Here is a 22,728-nt window from a genome sequence, read left to right on the forward strand (position 1 = left end):
AGCAAGTCAAAGGTCAGTAGGTATGGCATTCAAGAAATTTGTTGTGTACCCATTAAATGAGTTTCAGGCAGCATTATCTGTCTGTATGTTTTACACGTTTTAGAGTCAGGCAGTGGCCTTCAGTTCTGTTTTTTAGACGGCATTCATTCATTGGGCCGTTTGGTACATCAGCATGATTTTATGTATGTTACAGGACTATATTTAGTTTGCTTGCTGCCCTCTGAAATATATTTTATTTTTATTTTATAGTTTTAGAGACGAGCCCAAAGGCATCTTGCTGAAATTTAAAGAAAAAACCAGTTGAATGTTCACTGTGACTTTCCCCTAAGGATTAATGTGAGTTAAATGCTCATGTTGACTGCAGTGCTTAGAGGGAGTTTTGAAAATGAAAATCAAGACTGCATTTCTTCTTACACACTGTTTTTAATGAGACGTTTGCTGTATGCTCAGATTATGATACATTTGCAAAATGAGATTATCTCAGCTTTATAAAGGATTCACTGTAAAAGTAAGAGGTTGTTTTGCTTATTGGATTTGTATTGAGGCGGTATGACAGTGTTTTCCCCAATGGAGCTCTTTATACTGCCATACAAAGGAAATGAAATCTATTTTCATTGTAGCTAACTATCAAAAGAATGTTTATTGATCTCCTTGGTTTAGCTATGGTTTGTTTTCATGCTGCTGGATCTGAGGGCCAAACCAGACAGAATTGAAGCAGTTTTGTGTGTGAAACAGGTGCTTATCTCCTGACAGCCTTCCCCCATAGGCATGCTTCATCAACCAAGGTTACCTCAGCTGAGCTGAAAGATATTCAGAGTGAGAGACTACAGGGAGGTAAGCTGCGAGCAGAAATAGGGTTCTGCATTTCCCAGTCACCCGTATTGATTAGGTTCAAAACCAGACCCCTCTCCCAGGCCCTTCTTTCAGCATGTCTAAACACATGAACCTGCCACATTTGATTTGGTCCTAAAAAAGTATATACTTAAGCATCAATGTACAAGAAATACAAATTAACAATTGATACATATGCTAATAACATTTTACATTTTTATGAACCCCTGCTAATTGGGTAAGAGGCACTTTTTCAAGTGGGTGCTCCTCTTTTTAGCAGGGGGAGAGTAACTGGCCCACCTCACCCCAGCAGTGTCTGTTCTAGTGGCTGTCTGCTGGTATTCATTTGCATCTTTTTAGATTGTGAGCCCTTTTGGGACAGGGAGCCATTTAGTTATTTGATTTTTCTCTGTAAACCGCTTTGTGAACTTTTAGTTGAAAAGCGGTATATAAATACTGTTGATTGATTGATTGATTGATTGATTGATTGATGAAGAATTAAGACAAAATCTCAAATGTAGTCTAAGGTGGGCAAGGTTCTGTATCCCTGCGGTGCTATCGTGAACTTACCCAGTAGCATCCTATGTTCAAAGAGTTCAGGGACATGGAATTTGCCAACAGTATCCTCTAGTTCTAGTTCAGGACACAGTTCCCTGACATCAGGGGTGTTGTCATTTCAGCATTCCAAGCAGCATAGGCCTTGAAGAGTGGCCTCCTGGTCACTGCTGCTCCAGGGTTATGTGCAGACAGCAGAGCTTGTGGGTAAGTTGGAGTTTGGAGAGATATTTGGACAATTGGTTGGGAAAGGGGGAATAAGCAGGAAGGGGAGTCACTGTGTTTCAGGAAAGCTGATAATGTACTTGTTTGGTCTTGTTTTTAGAACAAATGAGAAAATGCCTTAATAAACACATAATGGGAAAAAATCATTTTAGATGGGAGTATAGTTTAGTCAAAGTAGTTGTTTACTCAAAGGTAGCTGTTCTTCCATTACCTTTGATCAGATGCACTCAGACTAGCTGTCTTTCGCTGGAACTCTTTAAAGCATGTGAAATATTTTCCCCTAAAATCAGTGTACATTATCACATAAAGAAAACATAATGTTCCTGTCATTTATATTTACTTCCTACATTTTTTCCCCTAACTTTTTCAGTTTGACCTAGTTTCTGAGCTATTATTTTAGAGTGACATGAGAATAGATTTTTTTTTTCTTTACAATCAAGGCAGTTGGAGTCCTCAATTCAAGGAGAATTCGTAACTCCAGCCTGCCACTATTCTCTATCAGAGCTAGAATATAAGAAAATATGTTTACATACTGCACAGAGCAAAAGCATGTGTTGCAAACGACAGTAATACATGCATTATATTCTCATTAATAACACAATTTCTACTGATATGTGTCACAGCTATTGCTCAAATTAAGTAGCAAAAACTAATTGGGTCACACACAATAAAAGAGGAAGTCAGTCAAGCAGATTAAAATTGTCTGTGTGCTAATTAGTTTAGACAGGGACACAGGAAACAAAGTTATTTGGAAAAATACTGACTTGTGTTAGTGGCTAGTTTATTCAGAATAATTGTGGTGCTGCTCTTTGCGGTGCCACCACCCTTTGCCTGGCCACTACCCCAGCAAGCTGGTACAGAGGTGTGAAAATGGGGCTCCTTTATTGGCCAGCTTGCCACGTGGGGGTAGGGTGCACTTCATCTTCCAAGTATGCCTGCTTCACCCCTCCTCAGGTCAGTTTTGGCGGTGAGCTCTGCCTGCCCACCCTTGGTTCAGTCTGTGATTAGCAGATCATCTTCTTGGGGACCAGGTAGGAATTTTTTGCTGTCATCCTGATTGGATTTTAGCTGGCAGTTTTGCCTACTCCAAAGGGAGTAGCTTGCTACCCTAGGGAGTAGCTTTGGTTCAGGAGGGCTTATTTACATTACATGGTCACTTTAGGCAAGCTGCATGCACATTGTGTAGACAGAGCTGTGTTTTGGGCAGGCATCTTGAGATTGGCAAGGTCAAGAGGTGAGCCAGGACCTCTAAAATGACACCTGACCAGGTTGGTGAGGCTGCCTGGCAAACCCCTTTGGCTGGATTGGTGCCCTTTGTGGGAGTCTGTGCTTTCTGGCTACCTCAGCCCTTTGGATTGACTGTGATGGGCCTACTCTATCCTTGATGGGATTTGGCCTGGAGTCAGGATGTTTTGATGCCTGATTTACCCTGGGGGAGGTAGACGGGTAGCACAGTTTTCCCCAAATTAGATACTTGCATGCTAGCGGGTTTGAGTCTAGATTTGTCCCACTGCATTGTTTGTTGTATTTCAGTAAAGTGGCCCCTTTACCAAAAAGTTTCTGTCTGGTGTGCTTATTTCTGTGGGGTGCACAGGTAATCAAGTTCTCACAGGATTGGTGATGGGTTTTTTTTTTGGGGGGGGGGGCGGGGACTCAGACATAATCCTTGCTGTTTTAATGCAAATATTATATTACAGATTATTTTGCCCAGGTTATTTTGTCCAAGGGATGTTTATAACTTAGGGCCCAATACTATACAGTGTGGGGATCATGTCACTGCCTTTCCCCTGCTACCGCTGCCTTCCCCTCTCCCCCGCAAAGACTTAGTGGCTCTCAAAGTCTCCCAGAGAGTTTGAGAACCACTGCCTTGGGCCCAAAATGTGTACCCCACCACCAGTGCCAATGCACACACACCAAAATGGCGTGCACTGCATCCTATGGTGGTGGTGGGACACTCGGGCAGCCTGCAGGAGTTAACTATAAATATTTTCACTTACTTCCTGGTAGGCTGTGACTACCCAAATGGCAATGGGTAGTCTCAAACATGCACCACATTTGGTTGCATATCTCCAGTGAGAGGAAATAAGTGGGGAGGTTTGAAAAGGAGGGGATAGGATCTGGTGTGTATCATTGCCACTGGATCAACTCTCCCAACTCCTCCCCCTACCAGTCCAGTGTAAATAGGATTGCAGCCTTTGGGATGTTCAGGGTATTTTTTCTTAAACTGACTGCTTGGGAGGGTTAGAAGGGTTCTTTATTTTGAATGCATTTTAAAACTATTGTAAACTTTTAATTTGCTTAGAGCACAATCTTATGCATGTCTACTTGGAAGTAAGTCCTATTATAGTTAATGGGACTTACTCCCAAAAAAGTGTGAAAAGGATTGGGCTTTTAATTCATTTTATTTTGTCCAATGGGGAGGGGTGGTGTTAAAAATTTCTTGCTTGATTATATCACTTCTGGCCATGACATCACTTACAGGTGAATGACATCACTTCCAGTGGGACAATTGTGGTTCGAAAAAGTGGGTCCCAGTACTAAAAAGTTTGAGAACTGCTGATTATAGGATATATGCTACATAGGGGCTAGTTTACCAACCAAATTTGATGACCTCACAAAAGCGCCTTCCCTCTCAAGTTCCAAAGTGGTTTAACAAGATTATATCTGTTTAAAAACAACTAACGGTGATGCACAAGATCCCAGTGTTTGGCTGAAATTACATCAAATTCTTGGGCACATCTCAAGCAAATGTCTGTAATAGCTTGAGCTTTGGCGAACGATCAGTTTCATTACTTGCAAAGAATTGAATAGGCTCACAAAAGTCAAATCCTTGCAAGCATCAAATGTTGCCCACTTTTTATGTTTGTAAGTTGCCTTAAAGACCTATGTCTGCGGTTTTCAAACTCTCCGGGAAACCTGCAGTAAGTCTTTGTGGGGGCGGAGGGGAGGCAGCAGGGGCAAGGGGAAGGCAGTGACGCGATCCCCAGGATTGCATCGCTCAGGGGGCTGCAGGAACTGGGATGCACTCACCAGTCCCTACAGCAGCCGTCCCTGGGTGCAAGGAGCCAGGTTTGAGCACCTGCAGGGCTCCCCAGGTCAGGGAAAGTGAGAGTGGAGAGATCGTGTTCTGCCTCCGTAAAACCGGAAGCGGAGCGTGATCTCTCCAATCTCACTTTCCCTGACCTGGAGAGCCCTGCAGAGACTAGCACACACCCAGGGATGGCTGCTGCAGGGACTGGAGGGTGCACCCCAGTTCCTGCAACCCCATCAGAAGGGAAAGTGGAGCGATCGTGCTCCGCTTCTGGTTTTGCGGAGCAGGGCACAATCACTCCACTTTCCCTTTTCCTGACCCGGGGAGCCCTGCCGAGGGTTGCACAGGGCTCCCCGCACCCCTGGGAGGCTGCAGGAGGCTTGGGCAAGTGCACCCCAGCCCCTGCAGCCCCCCTGCCTTCCCCCCTTAAGGAGGCAGAGGCCAGGATCCACAGGCTGGGGCGTCGTGATGCCCCAGTTTGAATACCACTGACCTTTGTGGTGGAAAGGCAGGAAATAAATGTGTTAAAGAAAGATAGAATATCATCAATATTGCATTTTCAAGTTTGGTGGGAAATGGTACACACACAGAGCTAACAAAGAGACCTGTCAATTGTATAAAGAATGCTTTTTGGTGTTCGCTTCTCATCTGTGATTTATCTTGAATAAGCAAACTGCATCCACTCACTGCAGATGATAATTGAAAGAAATTAAACATCTTGTAGTCCATGATGAAATGCAATTTATATCATATTTGCTGAAATACTGTGCATGTTGCTATATAAATGTCTGAGCTTATCACCAGCCTTTCTAAATTACGACATTTTGAAATTAATAACCTTTGGAATGGATCCCAGGTTGCAAATTTTAGAATAATCTCAAAATTGAGTGAGACTTGAAGATGATATGTGATAGTTAGATTAAGAGAAAAGAAAAAAAAAAAGCATGGAATAACATTCACAGAGGATCCTTCAAAAGTAATTTTAACTAATAGATTTACTTGCACTATAAATGTAATTTGTACTTAGAGAATGAGTGATGTAAAATTGGCCATGCAAACAAAGGAAAGCTACTGGTTGCTCTAAATGTGAATCCTAGCACAGGCATATTGCTAGGACTAATGCAGAAACTCAGTAATAATCACCTAAACAGAGTGCCAGTAATGCTGCATTAAAAATCAATTCATCAAAATAAGAAATTGTAGAATGGGCTTTCCCCATACTCTTGACATGACAAGACTGGCAAAATCAATATTATGAATTTTTTTTTCCACTTCTCACCGACTTTGATAACTTTCTTTGAATTATCTGTGCTTTGTATTCAGTATGATTCTAAGGCTGCTGAGAACATAATTTGGACGTAGAAGTGCTAATCAGATTTCATTTCAAAATAAGATCTTTTGTTGCATTTGATGCCTGTCATAGATTGTTAGATCATTTTATCTGCATGCTTTTTGTTGATTTTTATTTGATCATTGTCTGTCTTGACTGCTCTGTGAACAGCAAAGCTGATATTGGAATGTAGCCCTTTTCACCAAGAAGTTATACTGGAACAATTGGTACTGTCATGCCACTGATTTTGTTAGCACATCTGCCAAGCTCTCACTAATATGATGGTTTGGCATGAAAGAAGGTCTTAAATAACATTATTTTCTTCAAGCTTCAGCTGCCAATTATGTGTAAACTCCCCAAAATAGGGAATGGAATATCTTTAGAATTTTATATATCAAAATCTAAGTACGATCTAAATACAATTCTCGTATAGCTGCCACTGAGCTTCATTTACACAAAGTATGTTCATTGGCATGGAACATAGTAACACAAGAAGAATCCTGCTGGATCAGGCCAAGGGTCCTGATCCAGCTTCCTGTATCTCACAGTGGCCCACCAAATGTCCCAGAGAGCCCACAAAACATAATATCTCTATCCTCCTGCCACTCGCTTGCATTCAGTATTCAGACGTAGGCTACCTCTAAAACCCAAGGTTGCATATCATAGTCTGTAACCTGCGATGGACTTTTTCTCCATAAATATGTCTAATCCCTTTTTAAAGGCATCTACGCGTAGGTTAGGCACCATCACCACATTCTGTGGCAAGGAATTTCAAAGATTAATTACTCATTGGGTAAAAAACTATTTTCTTTTGTCTGCTCTAACTCTCCAACCGCTCAATCTTACAGCCCAATCCTATCCAGCACAGGAGCAATGGCTCCAAATGGCTACCCCTGGAACCTATGCTGGATCTGAGCAGGCTGGAAGTCTCCTTGCGGAAAGTGGCCGTTTGTCCCCTTACCCTGAGTAAAGATTAAGCCTGCTCAGCGGGGCTTCTGCTGGCACAGGCTCGAGAAGCCCTGTGTCAGGCTTTCAAGCCTGTCATGGGATAGGATACAGCAGAGGAGGCCTTCACCAGTCCCACCCCATCCAGGGCCTGTTCCTCCCTTCCTGCCCCCCCCCCCGAAACACCTCATTCTCACCACCCTCCCCATGCCCCTGCGCTGCAGTGCACTTTACTCACTGGTGGCAGACAGGAGTTGATCTGTGGTGCAAACAGGGCGGTGCAGACCTACCTACCAGCACTGTTTCCTCTCTGAATGGTGCAAAAATGTTTTATGGCATGTTTGTGACATCCACTGCTGGTGCTGGGGCTGCAGTGCCAGTAGCAGTACAGCACTAGCAGTAGAGCAATCAGGTAAGATCAGGTTGCTCAGAATGCTCAGAATCAGGTGGAGCAGATCTCACCTCCCCGCTCTCTCCCCACCCTCCGCCTGCCTCCCTGGGATGCCTCTTCCCTGCCTCCCCCCACACCTCTGCTTATCTTACCATGGCTCAGCTGTCCATGTGACTGCTGAGCGGCGGAGCTCAGGTGCTTGTCTGGTGCTAACTTGCCCGGGCTACCACCAGTGCTCGCCTGACGGTAAGCTGCATGCACACCGGCGGTGAGCCGGCACGCCAAGCCCAGGATTGGGCTCTAAGTTTGCATAGTTGTGACTTCAAAGCCTCCTGACATCCAGAACTATCCAACAGCTTCTCTGTCTAGTAAAATTCACATAGTGATGCCCCATTGCATTTGAGCTGGGCAGTGTTGAGTATTATGGATTAAATTTTGGAAAATTCTTGAGCTTTGGAATTCTGGGTCAAACAACTAGGCTGTTCAAATATTGCTTCAGTTCAAGGGTGGCTTCAGACATTATTAACTAGATAGTTCAGGAACCAAATGTCTCTTGAATTGTGCTTGTTGCAATATCGCATGCAGAACTTGCATGTCTTTCCCTGCATAGATATGTGCAAACTCTCCAGCTCTTGCTGCAGCAGAGGTTGGACCACAACAAAGATGCCCATGTGACAAACTTCACTGTTTTCTCTGTATCTTTTAATATCTGACACTCAGTCTGAGCTGAAGAGTGTTTGAAATCACACTGAAAAAGTGGTGCCTATGGCAACCATGATTTGCTTTCAGATTTCCTGAATGATCAATTACTGATCCTGCAGTAACTGAATTTACAGAACTGATTTACTTGATAAGCCCAGGAAACCATGCCTTTATTATTGAACTTCCCCCTAGTGGTCATTTGGTGGCATAAGCCACTAGAAGGAACTCAGTTTTTGCTGTGGGAATCGAACTACCCATTTGCTTCATCTGAAAGCTATTCAGCAATCAGCCTGCCACTAGCTGTTTCATTTCATCTGTAAAAGAATCATGGCTTAGCAGATGTCAAATCGCAAGTTTCTCATAAATTGAAACTCTTACTCCAGCAAGCTTTGTAGTCATTTTGCTTTGGAGATGTTGGTTACACGGGTGTCAAACATTCATATTAAGTGGTTCATATGGCCCAACTGTGAGGAATATAACATGCCTTTTTCTGACTACCTGTGCTATTTTTCAATATACACAAATTTTAATCAGCTTCTCCTTACTTTTTCTGACTTTTTTTGTTTGTAGACATCTGTGCACTTATTCTTCTGGTACCATTACTGGTACCAGAACTGATACTGGTACTGGTACTGATTACTCAGGTACCATTGATGATAATAATGAATCAATTGGTCTCTAGATGGGGCTGGATGTAATGTAATCTAATGGATTAATTTTATTCTATTAGATTACATTACATTCAGCCCCTATCTAGTGACCAAATGCAGTATAACTCTATACTGATGCATTCTGGGGTGATGTTGGGAGATTATATTGGGCTATTTTTAGCCCGAGAGGCTTGGAAAGGCCGCTGTTTTGCCATGTGAAGTTAGGGAACCTGATACCTGATTTTTATGTACCCTTTTTGTATTTCAAAGGACATTTAAACTGGGACAATGGTATCCGTGGATTTCGGTATCTGCACCCCCGCGGATATCGAGGTCCGACTGTACTTCTTCAGCCAGTAACATCAACTGATCTCTGTATGTTCTTTTCCAGATGAAAGGGAAGATGTTCAGAAGAAAACATTCACAAAATGGGTAAATGCACAGTTTGCTAAGGTAAGTGACTTTATTTCATATTCAACAACAAATATTTGGTTGTTAGGGATAAATTTTCAAAAGTATTCCGAATTTGTTGTGGTTAAGCTGCAATGGAAGGTTGCGGTGGGTACTGAAGGAAGCTGTGGTGAAGCCCACATGATGACTAGCCAGCTTCCTTGGGCTAGTTTTGTGGCTGCAGTTCAGGTCCAGGCATTGATGGGTTAAACTGGGTTTTAAAATATTCATTTCAGTTTAACTTTAGTGACTGAAACAGCATTGGTGGCCCTGGTGATTTGGTATCGGTATGTAGCTGTTTCTAGAATGGTTTTGTCCAGTTCTGTGGGCTTATTGTGCAATAACTCATTTTGATAATGATGATTTCATAGTACAAATGGGTGAACAGACTAATGATATGATCAATAGTTTCTCATCACTGACATCTTTGTGTACAGAGGATTGTGTGAGTATTTTAAATGAATTGCCTCTTGATTGCAGAATTGAATTGGATAGATAGCTAGTGTGACTTCAGAGATGTTTTTCTGCATAAGATTAGGCTAAAAGGTCTGCCTTTATTATAAACAGATGGCTAAAAACATGGTGTTTTAGAATGGAACTGAATTCATTTATTCAGAATAACAATTTTAAAGGATGACTGGATTATATGAAGTAAAGAATAAAAACTGTGGATGAAATGACTTTCTTTCAAAAGTTATGTTTACCCCTTAAGAAAACAAGAATACAGGTCACTTTACAATGGGGATGAGTTCTCCATTCCCTGTTATGTGATTAGGCTGTTAAGTGAACATTCAGCCCAATTTGTGCCTTTGTTGTGTAAACGGACACTCCCTGCCACACACTAGCTGGCTGCACAGGCTACTGGAGATAACCTTCATCCTCTTTGCATTAAGAGCCTCTTTGTTGTGTAAACAGACATTCTGCTGCAGGCTATGGGAGAAGTGACTGCCTCATTAAGAGCCTCTTCATTGCACTTTGACCAGTGTCGTATATGTGGTCCATCATTAAGCAGAAGGTCATTAAGCGATGCATGCCCGTAGTCAACTGGCCATCACTATCAGTGACTGGTTTGTAACAGCATATTCTGTACAATGTTTAGGTTGAGCTGTGCCTTCTTTGAATTTAAATTTTGAAAAATGATATACAATCTTCACTCATATTTCAGATCCTTTGTGAGCTCGGTTTTTATTAATATTGCAGCTTGAGAAGGAGGGGAAGCTTTTAAAAATTCTCTGAAGAGTTCACCACTAATTCTCTGGAGCCTGCTAATTTTTAAAAGCAACGTTTGCTCTCATGTGAATGAATCTTTAGGCTCTTTGTCATGAGCCTAAACTCTATGAGTTTGGGATGAGCTCAGCCCAGAGCCATCCTTCCTAATACTGCCACCCCTTTCTCTTCCCCTTCAAACTTAGGGACGTTGGATGCTGCCTTGTAGGCAGATCATTGGTCCGTCTCCGTCTGACTCAGTATGGTCTATTCAGTCATACCTTCTATAGAGCTGCTTCCTTTAGCACTGATTTGTTACAGTACTCTTTGGTTCAGTGTGATTGACAGCCATTCTACCCAATGTATTCTAGGCCAGTCAGCATCCATTTCCTGCATTTTAGATCAGTGATGTTTCCAGTAGCGCTGTTTCAAAGTGGTCAACTGTTAGGGAACATATCCCCCATGCTATTCAAGCTATTGCTGTATTGACTGGAAATGACAGTGAATGAACTTGGTTCTTTCTGCATGCAAATCTTATATATAGCTTCCCTAGCACCCAGGGCTGCAGCAGTGCTGAAATGGCAACTGCTGCATCCAGTGGAGCAGGGAAGCAGCACCAGATCTCACCCCCCTGTCCTCCCCCTCCCCTGAAAAGCCCTGCCAACGGTCAGCAGTATAACTTACTGCTGGAAGCCCTTGGTGTTCTTCCTCTGGTGCTGTGGCCTGCACCAACTTACGCTGGGCCCAACACTGGTGGTGCACCAGTACAAAAGTGATACTAAAGTGCCTTATGGCAATTTTTGTGACAGTTGGGCCCGCAGCCCATAGGTTTGGGCTCATAGTTCCCATGGATCCCAACTTTATTTTTCATGGAAATTTGTGTTGGGGTAACACAAATCTTTTGGATCTTTTATTTTGACAGCTTCCTGAACTCTCAGCAATACAGTTTTTAAACATCCTGAAGGCTGGCAAGCCACATTTGCTTTTCTGAATTGGGCAGATGCCACTGAAAAAGGGCTATGTTAATGACTGAACTGTGAACCAACAACAAATCACATCCTATTATGTATGGTTTCCAATACAGCATTTCATTTTAGCTAGATTCCACACTGAATATTTATACATATTGCCGAAGGACCATATGAGACTTCCAGGTAATCAAGGCCTTGAATAAATGCTGGTGCTATATGCTTTAAATTTCATTGGCCTAAGGCAAAACGAAGTGGAGAGTGTGGACTGATATGGGATATGGCTGTGGGATGATATGAGAGGCTCTAGGCTGTAGTATCAAAGGAAAGAAAGTGAATGAGATTAGGAAGAAAGGTGGTGTGATAGACTGAACCTGAGAGTTTTAAATTTTCAGTTGGTGTTACTGGGTTCTACCATTACATTTGTATACTGATATTTGGTTGTGTTACTTCAGTGATTCTCCAAATTTATATTTGCTTTGTATCCTGAGGGTTTCAGCAGAGAGCAGGGTGAAATATAATAATAATGATACGGTGACCAACACCATAAAATTGGATAATTGGATTTTAGAAAACTAAGGTTTATGTAAGTTTGTCTTATCACTGGATTGTGAATATACAATTAAATACAGTTGCAACCATGCTTCTCCAGCTAATGCAAAAACATGACCCAAATAAAGGACAGGCAATTTCATACTCTCTGGTTCTAGTCACATGGAGTTTCTCATGAAACCTGATATATGGTACACATAGACCTTTATTTCTGGTGTTTAAAAGACAAATTATAGTCCTCAGAACTTTGTTAATAAGTGACATGTCCAGTGACCAGCAGTGACCATCACTGAAATTTTCTGTGTTAGATTTGGGTGAGGAATCCTGGATGGGGATAGTGGTTATAGCAGAATGGTGGAAGCTCTTCACCTCTCAATTATTGCTCTTCCCCTGCAGATTGTCCCTTTCTAATGATACTTTGGAGAGGGGAAGCCATAGCTGAAGTTCCAAGACACAAAGGTCCCAATCCTATCCAACTTTTGTTCCCTTACCTTGACACTGAACTGTAGCAGCTTCTGTGCTGAAAAGTTGGATAGTACTGGGTCTAAATAACTGTGGAACATATAGGTCCAGCCAGACACCCTCTCATTGTCTTGAGAGATTTCTAGTTCCTGAGACAATTATTGCCTGAGGGCCATGTTACTGATTTCAGAGACGTAAATCTAAGAGTCCCCTTAGAGATAATGGCGACAGGAGCTCCCTGATGTGCATCGTACACGTTTTTTTTCCAAAAATCATTTTGGGTAAGTACTACACTAATAGCACATTCCTATGCATGTTAACTCCTAAATAAGACATTCAATGAGATTTACTTTCAGGAAAGTGTATATAGCAGTGGTTCTCACACATTTAGCACCGGGACCCACCGGGACATAATGAGAATCTGTTGGGACCCACTGGAAGTGATGTCATGACTGGAAGTGACATCATCAAGCAGGAAAACTTTTAACTATCCTAGGCTGCAATCCTACCCACACTTACTCAGGGGTAAGTTTCCTTTACTATCATTGTTAAAAGAATATACATAGTAGCTTGTTAAAAGTACAGATCTGTAACATTTCCCCATCATCATCATAGTTGGCAACCTTCAGTGTCGAAAGACTATGGCAGGGGTGTCCAAACTCTTTGGCAGGAGGGCCACATCATCTCTCTGACACTATGTTGGGGGCTGGGAATAAAAAAGAACTAATTTACATTTAAAATTTGAATTTACGTATATTTACATAAATGAATATATTAGAGATGGAACCTATATGAATGAATGAAGGTCTTGCAATAGCTCACAGCCTGTAAAAGTCCTTACACAAAGCAAGACTGGCCTCTCCTTAGCTGCTGCTGCTGCATCACAGACGTGAAACAGTAAGCAGTGGAGGGAGCTCTCATCCCACAGCTCATGCAAGAGGTCAAACAGTTGCCCTCACACTGATAGTAGTTGCATTGGGCCAGCATGGGCACCAGCAAGTCTCCAGAGAGCCAGAGGCTCATTGGAGCCTGGGGGCTACCCGCGGGCCGGATTGGGAGTCCTCGAGGGCCACAAGTGGCCCCCGGGCCGGGGTTTGGGCACCCCTGGACTATGGTATTGCGCTCTGAAAAGTGGTTCTAGGAACAGTGTCTAGTGTGGCTGAAAAGGCCGATTCGGGAGTGACAATCCCTTCCACATTGGGAGTAAGTGCAGTCTGTCCCTGGTCTGTCTCCCTGGCTATGGGCCTTCCTTCTTTGCCTCAGACTGTTGGCCAAGTGTCTCTTCAAACTGGGAAAGGCCATGTTGCACAGCCTGCCTCCAAGCAGGCCGCTCAGAGGCCAGGGTTTCCCACTTGTTGAGGTCCACTCCTAAGGCCTTCAAATCCCTCTTGCAGATGTCCTTGTATCGCAGCTGTGGTCTACCTGTAGGGCACTTTCCCTGCACGAGTTCTCCATAGAGGAGAGCCTTTGGAGCCATCATCCATTCTCACAACATGACCGAGCCAACGCAGGCGTCTCTGTTTCAGTAGTGCACACATGCTAGGGATTCCAGTACGTTCCAGGACTGTGTTATTTGGAACTTTGTCCTGCCAAGTGATGCCGAGAATATGTCGGAGGCAGCGCATGTGGAAAGCATTCAGTTTCCTCTCCTGTTGTGAGTGAAGAGTCCATGACTCGCTGCAGTACAGAAGTGTACTCAGGACGCAAGCTCTGTAGACCTGGATCTTGGTATTTCCTCAAATTTCCCCAAATGCAGTAACATCCCATGGTAGCATCAAGTCTAATGTATTAAAAATAAAATATTGAAATGAATGGGGACCCACCTGAAATTGTGACTCACCTAGTGGGTCCCGACCCACAGTTTGAGAAACACTGGTATATGGAATTGCAGCCTATTCTTATGAAAGTAACAAGTAAATGAGTTCTTGTTCATTTTCTTTCTTCATATGTTGTAAATTTTGCAGTCAGTTTTTCATCTTTGTTTCCAGTCTTTTCTAAAAAGTTCATACCTCTTAGAAGAAGAAATGAGCCTAGTTCAAATGTCACACTAAACTATGGTTTGGCATGAGCATCAGTCTCATTAATTTATTTTATGCATGAGTAGAGGTGGTTTTCTACTTCCGTTGGTGGTTTGGAGCAAGCTGAGATTTGTCATGGCATTCAGGCCCATCAAATTTTGAGTTTCTCCATAAATCAAAGTCTCATTAAAGCTTACAATATTGATTTCTCAGCATTAACACTCATTAATCTCCAACACAGATAGACAGTCTTTTTAGCATTCCTTCATCCAGAGTCTTCTTAAAGGAGACACACACACACACACACAAAATCAGTTATATTTTTTCTCCACTAGATGTCTCTCTACTTCATGGTATCCTTATCCAGTGTTTGAAATGTCCCTTACAGTCTGTAGATTATTTTTCCTTACTTGTTGATTGCAGCTTAAAAAGGCAGCAAGGCCATCTCAGCAGGTCGCTCTGAATTTCCCAAAGTTATTGTTTCCTTAATTAGTCTTATCTTTAGTCTTTCAAATTGTAAATCACAGCGTCTTTGATGCGGGTTTCTGAGGGAACGCCATCTCTTCAGCTCCTCCTCTCTCCACCAAGAACAAATTCCCTCAGTCTATTAAGCAACTGTATCTTCTAAATAACCCGGTCTTCAAAGACATCAAACTGGGAGATTACTCACTCCTTGACTGAAGAGTTGAGAAACGGCTCCAAATGTTTTTTCTCTTCCTTCTATCGCTGCAGTCCCAGCGATAGAAGGAGGGGAGAAACCAGGCTGCCTCTGCCAGAAATGGCTGACAGAGTTCCTTCGATTTGTTGCTATGAAGACAGGCTTTGCCCCGCTCCTGGGGTTGCTTTCCCCAAGAGTTAGCTAGCCTCCAGTCTCAAGCACTTTCCTGGCCTCTCCTAGCCAGAAAAAGCCCCCCCCCAAATCCTTGGAGGAGTTTACAAATCAGAGGGACCGACAGAGCTCTAAAAGCTGCGTCTTGTTGCCTGGGCTGTAGCTTGTTGCCTGATATGGTAGTTATTGGTATAAGAGCAATTGAAATTATTTTGTAGGGATATATTGTTTTGGATGCCCTGTCTATTTTTTATTTATCTCAATGAACAATGGAATATTCTAGGAAACAATCTTTAAAAGCTCAGAAAGCCTCACCAAATACCAGTACTTCCATTCAGACAATGTTAACCCTTGAGAAGAGTACAGAAAGAAAGAAAGAGGACCAAGCAGGAATCATGGATGTTCTCAGAGAGATCCGCGAAGAGTCCAGACAGATGAAAACCCAGATCTCTAATCTAGATAAAAATTTGACTGAGAAACTAGACCAGTTATCATTTAAACTGAAGGAGATGGATGAGATGGCGAAGGAAACACGTAAAAAGGTCAATAGAAATCAGAAAGAGATCAATAAGATGAAAGAACAAGCAAAAAAAGACCAGGTAAAGATTGAACAGCTCACTCAATTCGTGGAGGTTGCTGATCAGCGCAACTTAGTCCTTGAAAGAAGCATTATGTTACTGGAGCTTCAACAGGCAGGCTACATGCTCCTCGTTCAGAACTATCCAGAAGAAAAACAAGAAGATATCAGAGCAACAATGATTCATTGGTTGGGAGAACAAACGGAGTTTGAAACAGAACTTTTAGAAGGTGGATTGCATGCAGTGTATAGACTTAGATCTGTATATGCAAAAGCTCACAATCTACCAAGAGAAATAATGTTGAAGTTTACACAGAAAAGGGTGAGAGATATGGTTCAACAAGCATTGATGGAGAAAACATTAATGGTTGGAGGAAATCCTGTGAGAATTTTAAGGGAAATACCATGGAGCATAAGACAAAAGAGATTACAATATAGGACTCTTACATCATTTTTGAGAAGAGAGAATGTTAGATATAGATGGTTACTCCCAGAAGGATTAGTCTTTACATATCAACTGAAAAGATATAGTATAACATCAAGAATGAAAATGAGAAACTTCTTGGAGACTGTGCAAAGAGATCAAGAGGAACAAGAACTACCAAAAGACATAAGAAAGGATAACTATGATCGAGGAAAAATTAAAGCGTCTCTAGAGGATACAACATCCTTAGAGAAAGAATCAGAAGTAGGATTGGACCACAGCATAGAAGATGAAGAAGCAGATGAAGAGGGAGAGGAGCAGGATGATGAATCTGAAAAGAAAGAAACCATTAAAATTAAACAACAAAGATGTCAACCAAGAAGAGAAGTGAAAATAAAAAGGAAAAGTATAGAATGATAGCTGCAGATACCCAACTTGAGATTTTATCCATAAATATTAATGGATTAAACGCACCACGAAAGAGAAAAAGGATTTTTCATCAGTTAGAAAAAGAGCATAAAGATCTAATAGCAATTCAAGAAACACATATATTGAAAAAAGATTGGAAATTTTTACAAAATAAGAAGTTAGGTGAACTATTCTATACAGCAGAAACAAAAAGGAAGAAAAAAGGCTTAGCCTTATATGTTAAACCTTGGTTGAGTCCAAAATTGATTTATACAGATGAAGATGCCAGAATATTGATAGCAGAAATCACATATGCTGAAAAGAAATTATTGGTGGTAAATATATATGCTCCTAATGACTCTTGTGAAAATTTTTTTGAAAAATTACATAGAAAATTGGTTACTCTAAATGAATTTGACTTGATCTTGTTAGGTGATTTTAACTCAACGTTTGACATAAACCTAGACAGATCGGTTAAAAGGAAAAAAAAGGAGGTAATCTACCCAAATCATTCTTACAAATGGCAGAAGAATTTAATTTGATTGATGCATGGAGAGTCCAAAATCCAGAGAAAAGGCAATATACTTATTTTTCGACACGACATAAAGTATGGTCAAGAATAGATATGTGTTGGATTACAGCAACAACAGAAGCATTTGAAGCAGAAATATTACCAAATACCTTCGCGGATCATAATCCAATTAGTTTAAAATTTAATAGATCTCGGAGGAAAGGGCTCTGGAGATTGAATGTTATTTATATGAAAGATAAAGACTTTGTGAACTTAGCTAAAGAAGAAATGAGCTGGTTCTTTAAAATAAATAATCATCCAGAAATGAAACCACAAATTATTTGGGATACAAGTAAAGCGTACTTTAGAGGAATTATGATGAAATTTTCAGTAAGGAAAAAAAGGAAGGAAATTCAACTTATCAAAGAACTAACCTTAAAATTAAAGAAGAGAGAGCAGGAGTTCCAAGAGAATCCATCTAGAGAGGAATTAGTTGCGAATATACAGAAACTTCAACATGAGATCAGAATCATACAAACGGAAGAAATTGAGAGAAAATTAAGATTAATTAAACAGAATTATTTTGAAAACGCTAATAAACCTGGAAGATGGCTGGCACACAGACTGAAAAAGAACAACAGAGGAACTTTATAAATAGTTTGATAGATGAAAATGGAATTGAGAAATACAAATCCTCAGAGGTTAAACTTATTATTGAAAATTTTTTTTCAACAATTATACAAGAAATATAATGTAGATCCGGACCTGCAAGTGGATTATTTATTAAAAAACAATATGCTAAAATTGACATCAGAACAGAAACTAATTTTAGATCAAAAAATTTCCATGCAAGAACTATCAGAAGCAATCAATAGACAGAAAAATCAGAAATCCCCCAGACCAGATGCAATTCCAGCAGAATATTATAAATTATTTGAAGAGATGATACAATTACCATTTAAGAATCTGGTTAATGATATATGGGAAACGGGAAATATTCCAGACTCATGGACAGAAGCTTTAATTACGTTAATACATAAACAAGGAACAGAAAAGAAAGAAATTAGAAATTATAGGCCAATTTCTCTTTTGAATACAGACTACAAGGTTTTTGCATCAATATTGGCTGGAAGATTAAAGAGAGTTCTGCTGCAAATAATACACCAAGATCAAACGGGCTTCTTGCCAAAACGACACTTAAAAGATAATGTGAGAGTTATTATTAATATAATAGAATATTTTGAGGCACACTCAGAGAAAAAATTAGGATTAATTTTCGTAGATGCGCATAAAGCATTTGATAGAGTAAATTGGAACTTTATGATTCAACAAATGTACCAGATGAACTTTGGGCCAAAGTTTATAAGGGTTATAGAGAAGATATATACCAAACAAACTGCAAGAATAAAGATAAATGGTGACATAACAAGAATGATAGAAATCCAGCAGGGAACAAGACAAGGATGCCCTCTATCTCCATTACTGTTTATTATAATTCTGGAAATATTAAATAATATAGTAAGAAGAGATGAAAGAATTGTGGGAGTGAAGGTACAAAATGAAGAATTTAAAATTCAAGCTTATGCAGACGATCTTACTTTTATCTTGGAGAATCCAACCCAGTCTTTAAAATATTTGATAGAGAATCTGACAGAATACGGTAAAATGGCAGGATTGAGGATAAATTATGATAAAACGAAAATATTAGTGAAAAATATGAGAAAACAAGAGAAACAGCAACTACAGGAATTTGGTATTAATATCACAAAGAAAGTTAAATATTTGGGAATTACTGTATCAGATAAATGTAGTGAGTTGATGGAAAATAATTATCTAAAGTTAATGATGGAGATTAAGAAAGACATAAAAAGATGGAATGGATTAAATTTATCATTGTTGGGTAGAATAGCAACAGTTAAGTCAAATGTGCTGCCAAGAATATTATTCTTATTTCAGACAATCCCAATTTTATTAAAAAAGGTGTTCTTTCAAGATCTGAATAAAATGATGGCTAATTTCATTTGGCAAGGGAAAAAAGCTAGAATAAAGATGAAATTATTACAAGATGTGAAAGAACGAGCTGGTTTCGGAATGCCAAATTGGGAAATTTATTACTATGCAGCGGCATTAAATTGGATAAAGGATTGGGCAGAAGCTGAAAAATCTAGAGAGTTAAAATTAGAACTACACGATTTGCAGGTTGGTCCACATGCCTTTTTGATTTATGATAAAGCCAAATATCATAGTTACTTTAAACAACATCTGATAAGAAGAGCATTGTTGTTTGTCTGGGAACAAATCAGATATAAAGTTTACGAGAAGATTCCAAAATGGGTGAAACCGTTAGAAATTGATACTAGGCCAATGTGGTTGCGAGGTTCACAGAACAGGAGATATGATGAACTATTAGATGAGAAAACAGTTATGTACTCAAAAGAGGTATTGTGGGAGAAAGGGATTGAACTGGATTGGTTGACGGAGTTACAGATTAAAACAAGATGGTTGAAAGATAAAAAAGAAGGAATCTACCCAGAGGAGACGGAATTTGATAAAATATTCTTATCAAATGAGCAAAATTATATCAGAAGGATGTATCAATATCTGAGTATGGAAATGGTAGACGAATCGGTAAAAGAGGTAATGATTATATGGGCAAAAAATATTGGACATAATATAACAATGAATAATTGGGACCAGCTTTGGAAGAGAAATATGAAGATAATTAAGGCAGTAACAATGAAAGAAAACATATACAAAATATTTTATAGATGGTACCTGTCTCCAGATTAGCAAAAATGTATCCCGGCACATGCGATAAGTGTTGGAAATGCAAAGAGGTGAAAGGTTTTTTTATCATATGTGGTGGCTTTGCCCTAAGGCCAAAAAATTTTGGCAAAAAATATATAGAACTATTCAAATTATTTTTAATTGTGAAATAAATTTCCAACCAGAACTGTTTCTCTTGAGTATTTTTCCTGAAAGTTATAACAATGATCTTAGACATATTTTGTTGTATGCAATTATTGCAGCGAGATTGGTGTATGCTAGATTGTGGAAGAACCCTGCTACTCTCACTATAGAGATGTGGATTGAGAAATTATATGAGATGGTCGAAATAGATGTATTGACGGAAAGATTGGGAGATGGCGAAATAGAGAGAATACAGAAATTGTGGAAACCATTGTATGAGTGGTTAGATAAACAATAAGTTATTCAAGGATGATAGGTAGGGAAACATAAGAGTATCGGCTACAGTTCTGCGATTTCCTGGTGTTTCTTCCCTTGTATATTACCCTGTACATATATGTTTGTGATTTTTCCTGTACCCATGTCTTAAAGTAAGTAAATAAAAAAATAAAAATAAAAATAACATTTTTTGAGTTTCTCTGGTTTGTGAATGAGTCAGAATATGAAACTGGAATTAGTTTGGGTGTCATGACAAATTTGAGCTTGTTCAAAACCTGCAATGGAAAAAGAAAATTTCATTCCCTTGTGAAGGAGGAGCATGCCATTGCAATGCAATGCTGAGGTTAGCAATCATTAACCATGATTAATGACATTAATTGTATTTGCACCAAGCCACAGTAAATTATTTTTCAAAAATTTGGCCTCTTCCTTAATCAGTTATTTGTAAGAATGCACACACGTGTGCATAAAAAAATAATAGGAATTAAAACTCATAGTTGCCAAAGGTAATGTTTAATTCATTTCCATTGAAGTAGGGAGAAGGGGAACTAGAGTAAAACCACCAGCTTAATATATCATGACTCTCAAAACGATGAAATGACAAGTATTTTTTAATATGGTAAGAATTACAGCATCCTAAATATTAGTAATTTTCTAGGTTTTAGTGCCTGCTCATCCAATTACAAATCTGAACACCAAAAATTTAATTTTCATGAAGTTACATTTTTAAACAATGCAAAATTGGCATTTGTTTTCAGTTAGGCCATTAAGGGATCATTGAATGTCTGCACTGATAATGAAGTAAATAAAATAATAAAATATAAATATAATAATGAAAAGGAGATTTGGTTTGCAAAAAGTCATAATGGGATTGTGACTAACGCTTTTTACAGTCACATTAGACATGCTGTCTTATTTAGCTTCATTAGAATTAGCAAAGAAAGTGTAAAATGTTTGTTATTTAAACCTGGGATGGCAGATCAGCTGGAAAAACACATTCACTAAAGTATTCCATTGAACACGAACTTGTTGCTGAGCCAAAAATAGTCACATTTGATGGATGATTTTTCATCTAGAAAAATTCTAGATGAGAATTTAAGCTCCATGATTCAGCTCTATGCAGCCCAGTTGCAGGGATAGCTGTCTGTTGTTCTGTATTAGTGAGCAGGAGGAGATTAATGCAGAAATGTATTGGTAACCTTGACAGTCATACATCATGATTATCAACATGATTCAGGATCATGCTAGGAGACCCAGATGTAGGCCAAAGGCTCTTAAGGATTGGACACAAGTTTCAACTCTTTTTCTTCTCAACTGATACAGCTTTACATTCCCCTAACTATCCTATAATCTTTTCACTCTGTGTAAAACCCCATGCACACTAATGGTGCTATATAAACAAGTAAGAATTCCCCTAGTCTCCATTGGCTTGAACCCTTTAAGCCTAAGTAATTTTAGGCTGCAAACCTATACCCATTTTCCTAGGACTGAGCCCCACTGAACACAATGGAACTTACTTCTGAGGAGACATGCATAATATTGGGCTGTTGATATAACACTATGCAGTGATGTTTTATATAGGAAAGAAATTTTCTTCAGTATTTTGATGAATACCCTGTGCTGATGAAATATATTTACAAAAACATACCTTACATGCAAGAAATAATCTCTAAATTGATTCTATATATACCATCTAGAGATATGGTACACATTGCTTTGTTTCTTGGTCTATGCTGTGTTTGTAAATTCTGTGATACTTATTGAGAGAGTGAGAATACATGACTTGGTTGCCAGCCACACTAGAGGGCAACTGTGCCAGTCAGATGAGACTCCTCACCATGCTTTACAAGCAGATTTGGAAGGGCAAGATGCCTGATACAATAATTTTATTACGTTTAATAATAAACATAATGTGTGTATGCTTGTGTAAACAGGATCCCATATGCGCAGATTTACTTATCTGTAGATCTGGTCTGTAGGCATCCCCCCTGTGCGCCCCCTGCATACAACCCCTCCAGATCCTCTGCTGGGCTCAGAGGACCCTCTGGTGGTGAGGGGAGCAAAGCTCCCGTTGCCTCTGGAGGGCAGAGGGCATTTGTTGGTATCTGTGGTTTCAGTAAACCACGGATACCAGAGCACATCTATATATACACACCTGTATCATAAACTTGAATTCAAAGAGCTGTTTGAGCATGTCCAATGGAGTCTCTGGCTGTTCCCTTTTTAGTGACTGATCACCTTGCCTTTTCACAAATTGCTTTACAAATTTTTGTCAAAACTTTATAAAGCAATTTGTGATGTGAGGATCTTCTACTCCAAAGATTCCACTGGGCATGCCGTATCCCTTGGGTGTGCGCAGATCTCTTTGGATCAAGTCATGGAATTTAATTATTCTTGTTGCTAATAGAAGATATTGTCACTGTGATCAGAATTCATTGTTAAATCTTTCTATCTTTAAAGCAAGAGCAATTTTTCAG

The 22,728-nt window shown here is 39.9% G+C and overlaps 1 protein-coding gene across 4 annotated transcripts in view; it reads left to right on the top strand.

Moving 5' to 3' along the window:
* Positions 1–22,728, top strand: part of DMD (dystrophin) — a 1,248,719-nt gene that overhangs the window by 105,549 nt on the left and 1,120,442 nt on the right. For all 4 annotated transcript variants that reach the window (XM_066619666.1, XM_066619670.1, XM_066619667.1 and 1 more), the window contains exon 2: positions 9,052–9,113. In XM_066619666.1, coding sequence (XP_066475763.1) covers positions 9,052–9,113 — 62 coding nt within the window. The remainder of the gene's footprint in view (positions 1–9,051; positions 9,114–22,728) is intronic.

The sequence above is a fragment of the Tiliqua scincoides genome, chromosome 3, assembly GCF_035046505.1.
Source record: "Tiliqua scincoides isolate rTilSci1 chromosome 3, rTilSci1.hap2, whole genome shotgun sequence".
In the NCBI taxonomy this organism is placed as follows: domain Eukaryota; kingdom Metazoa; phylum Chordata; class Lepidosauria; order Squamata; family Scincidae; genus Tiliqua; species Tiliqua scincoides.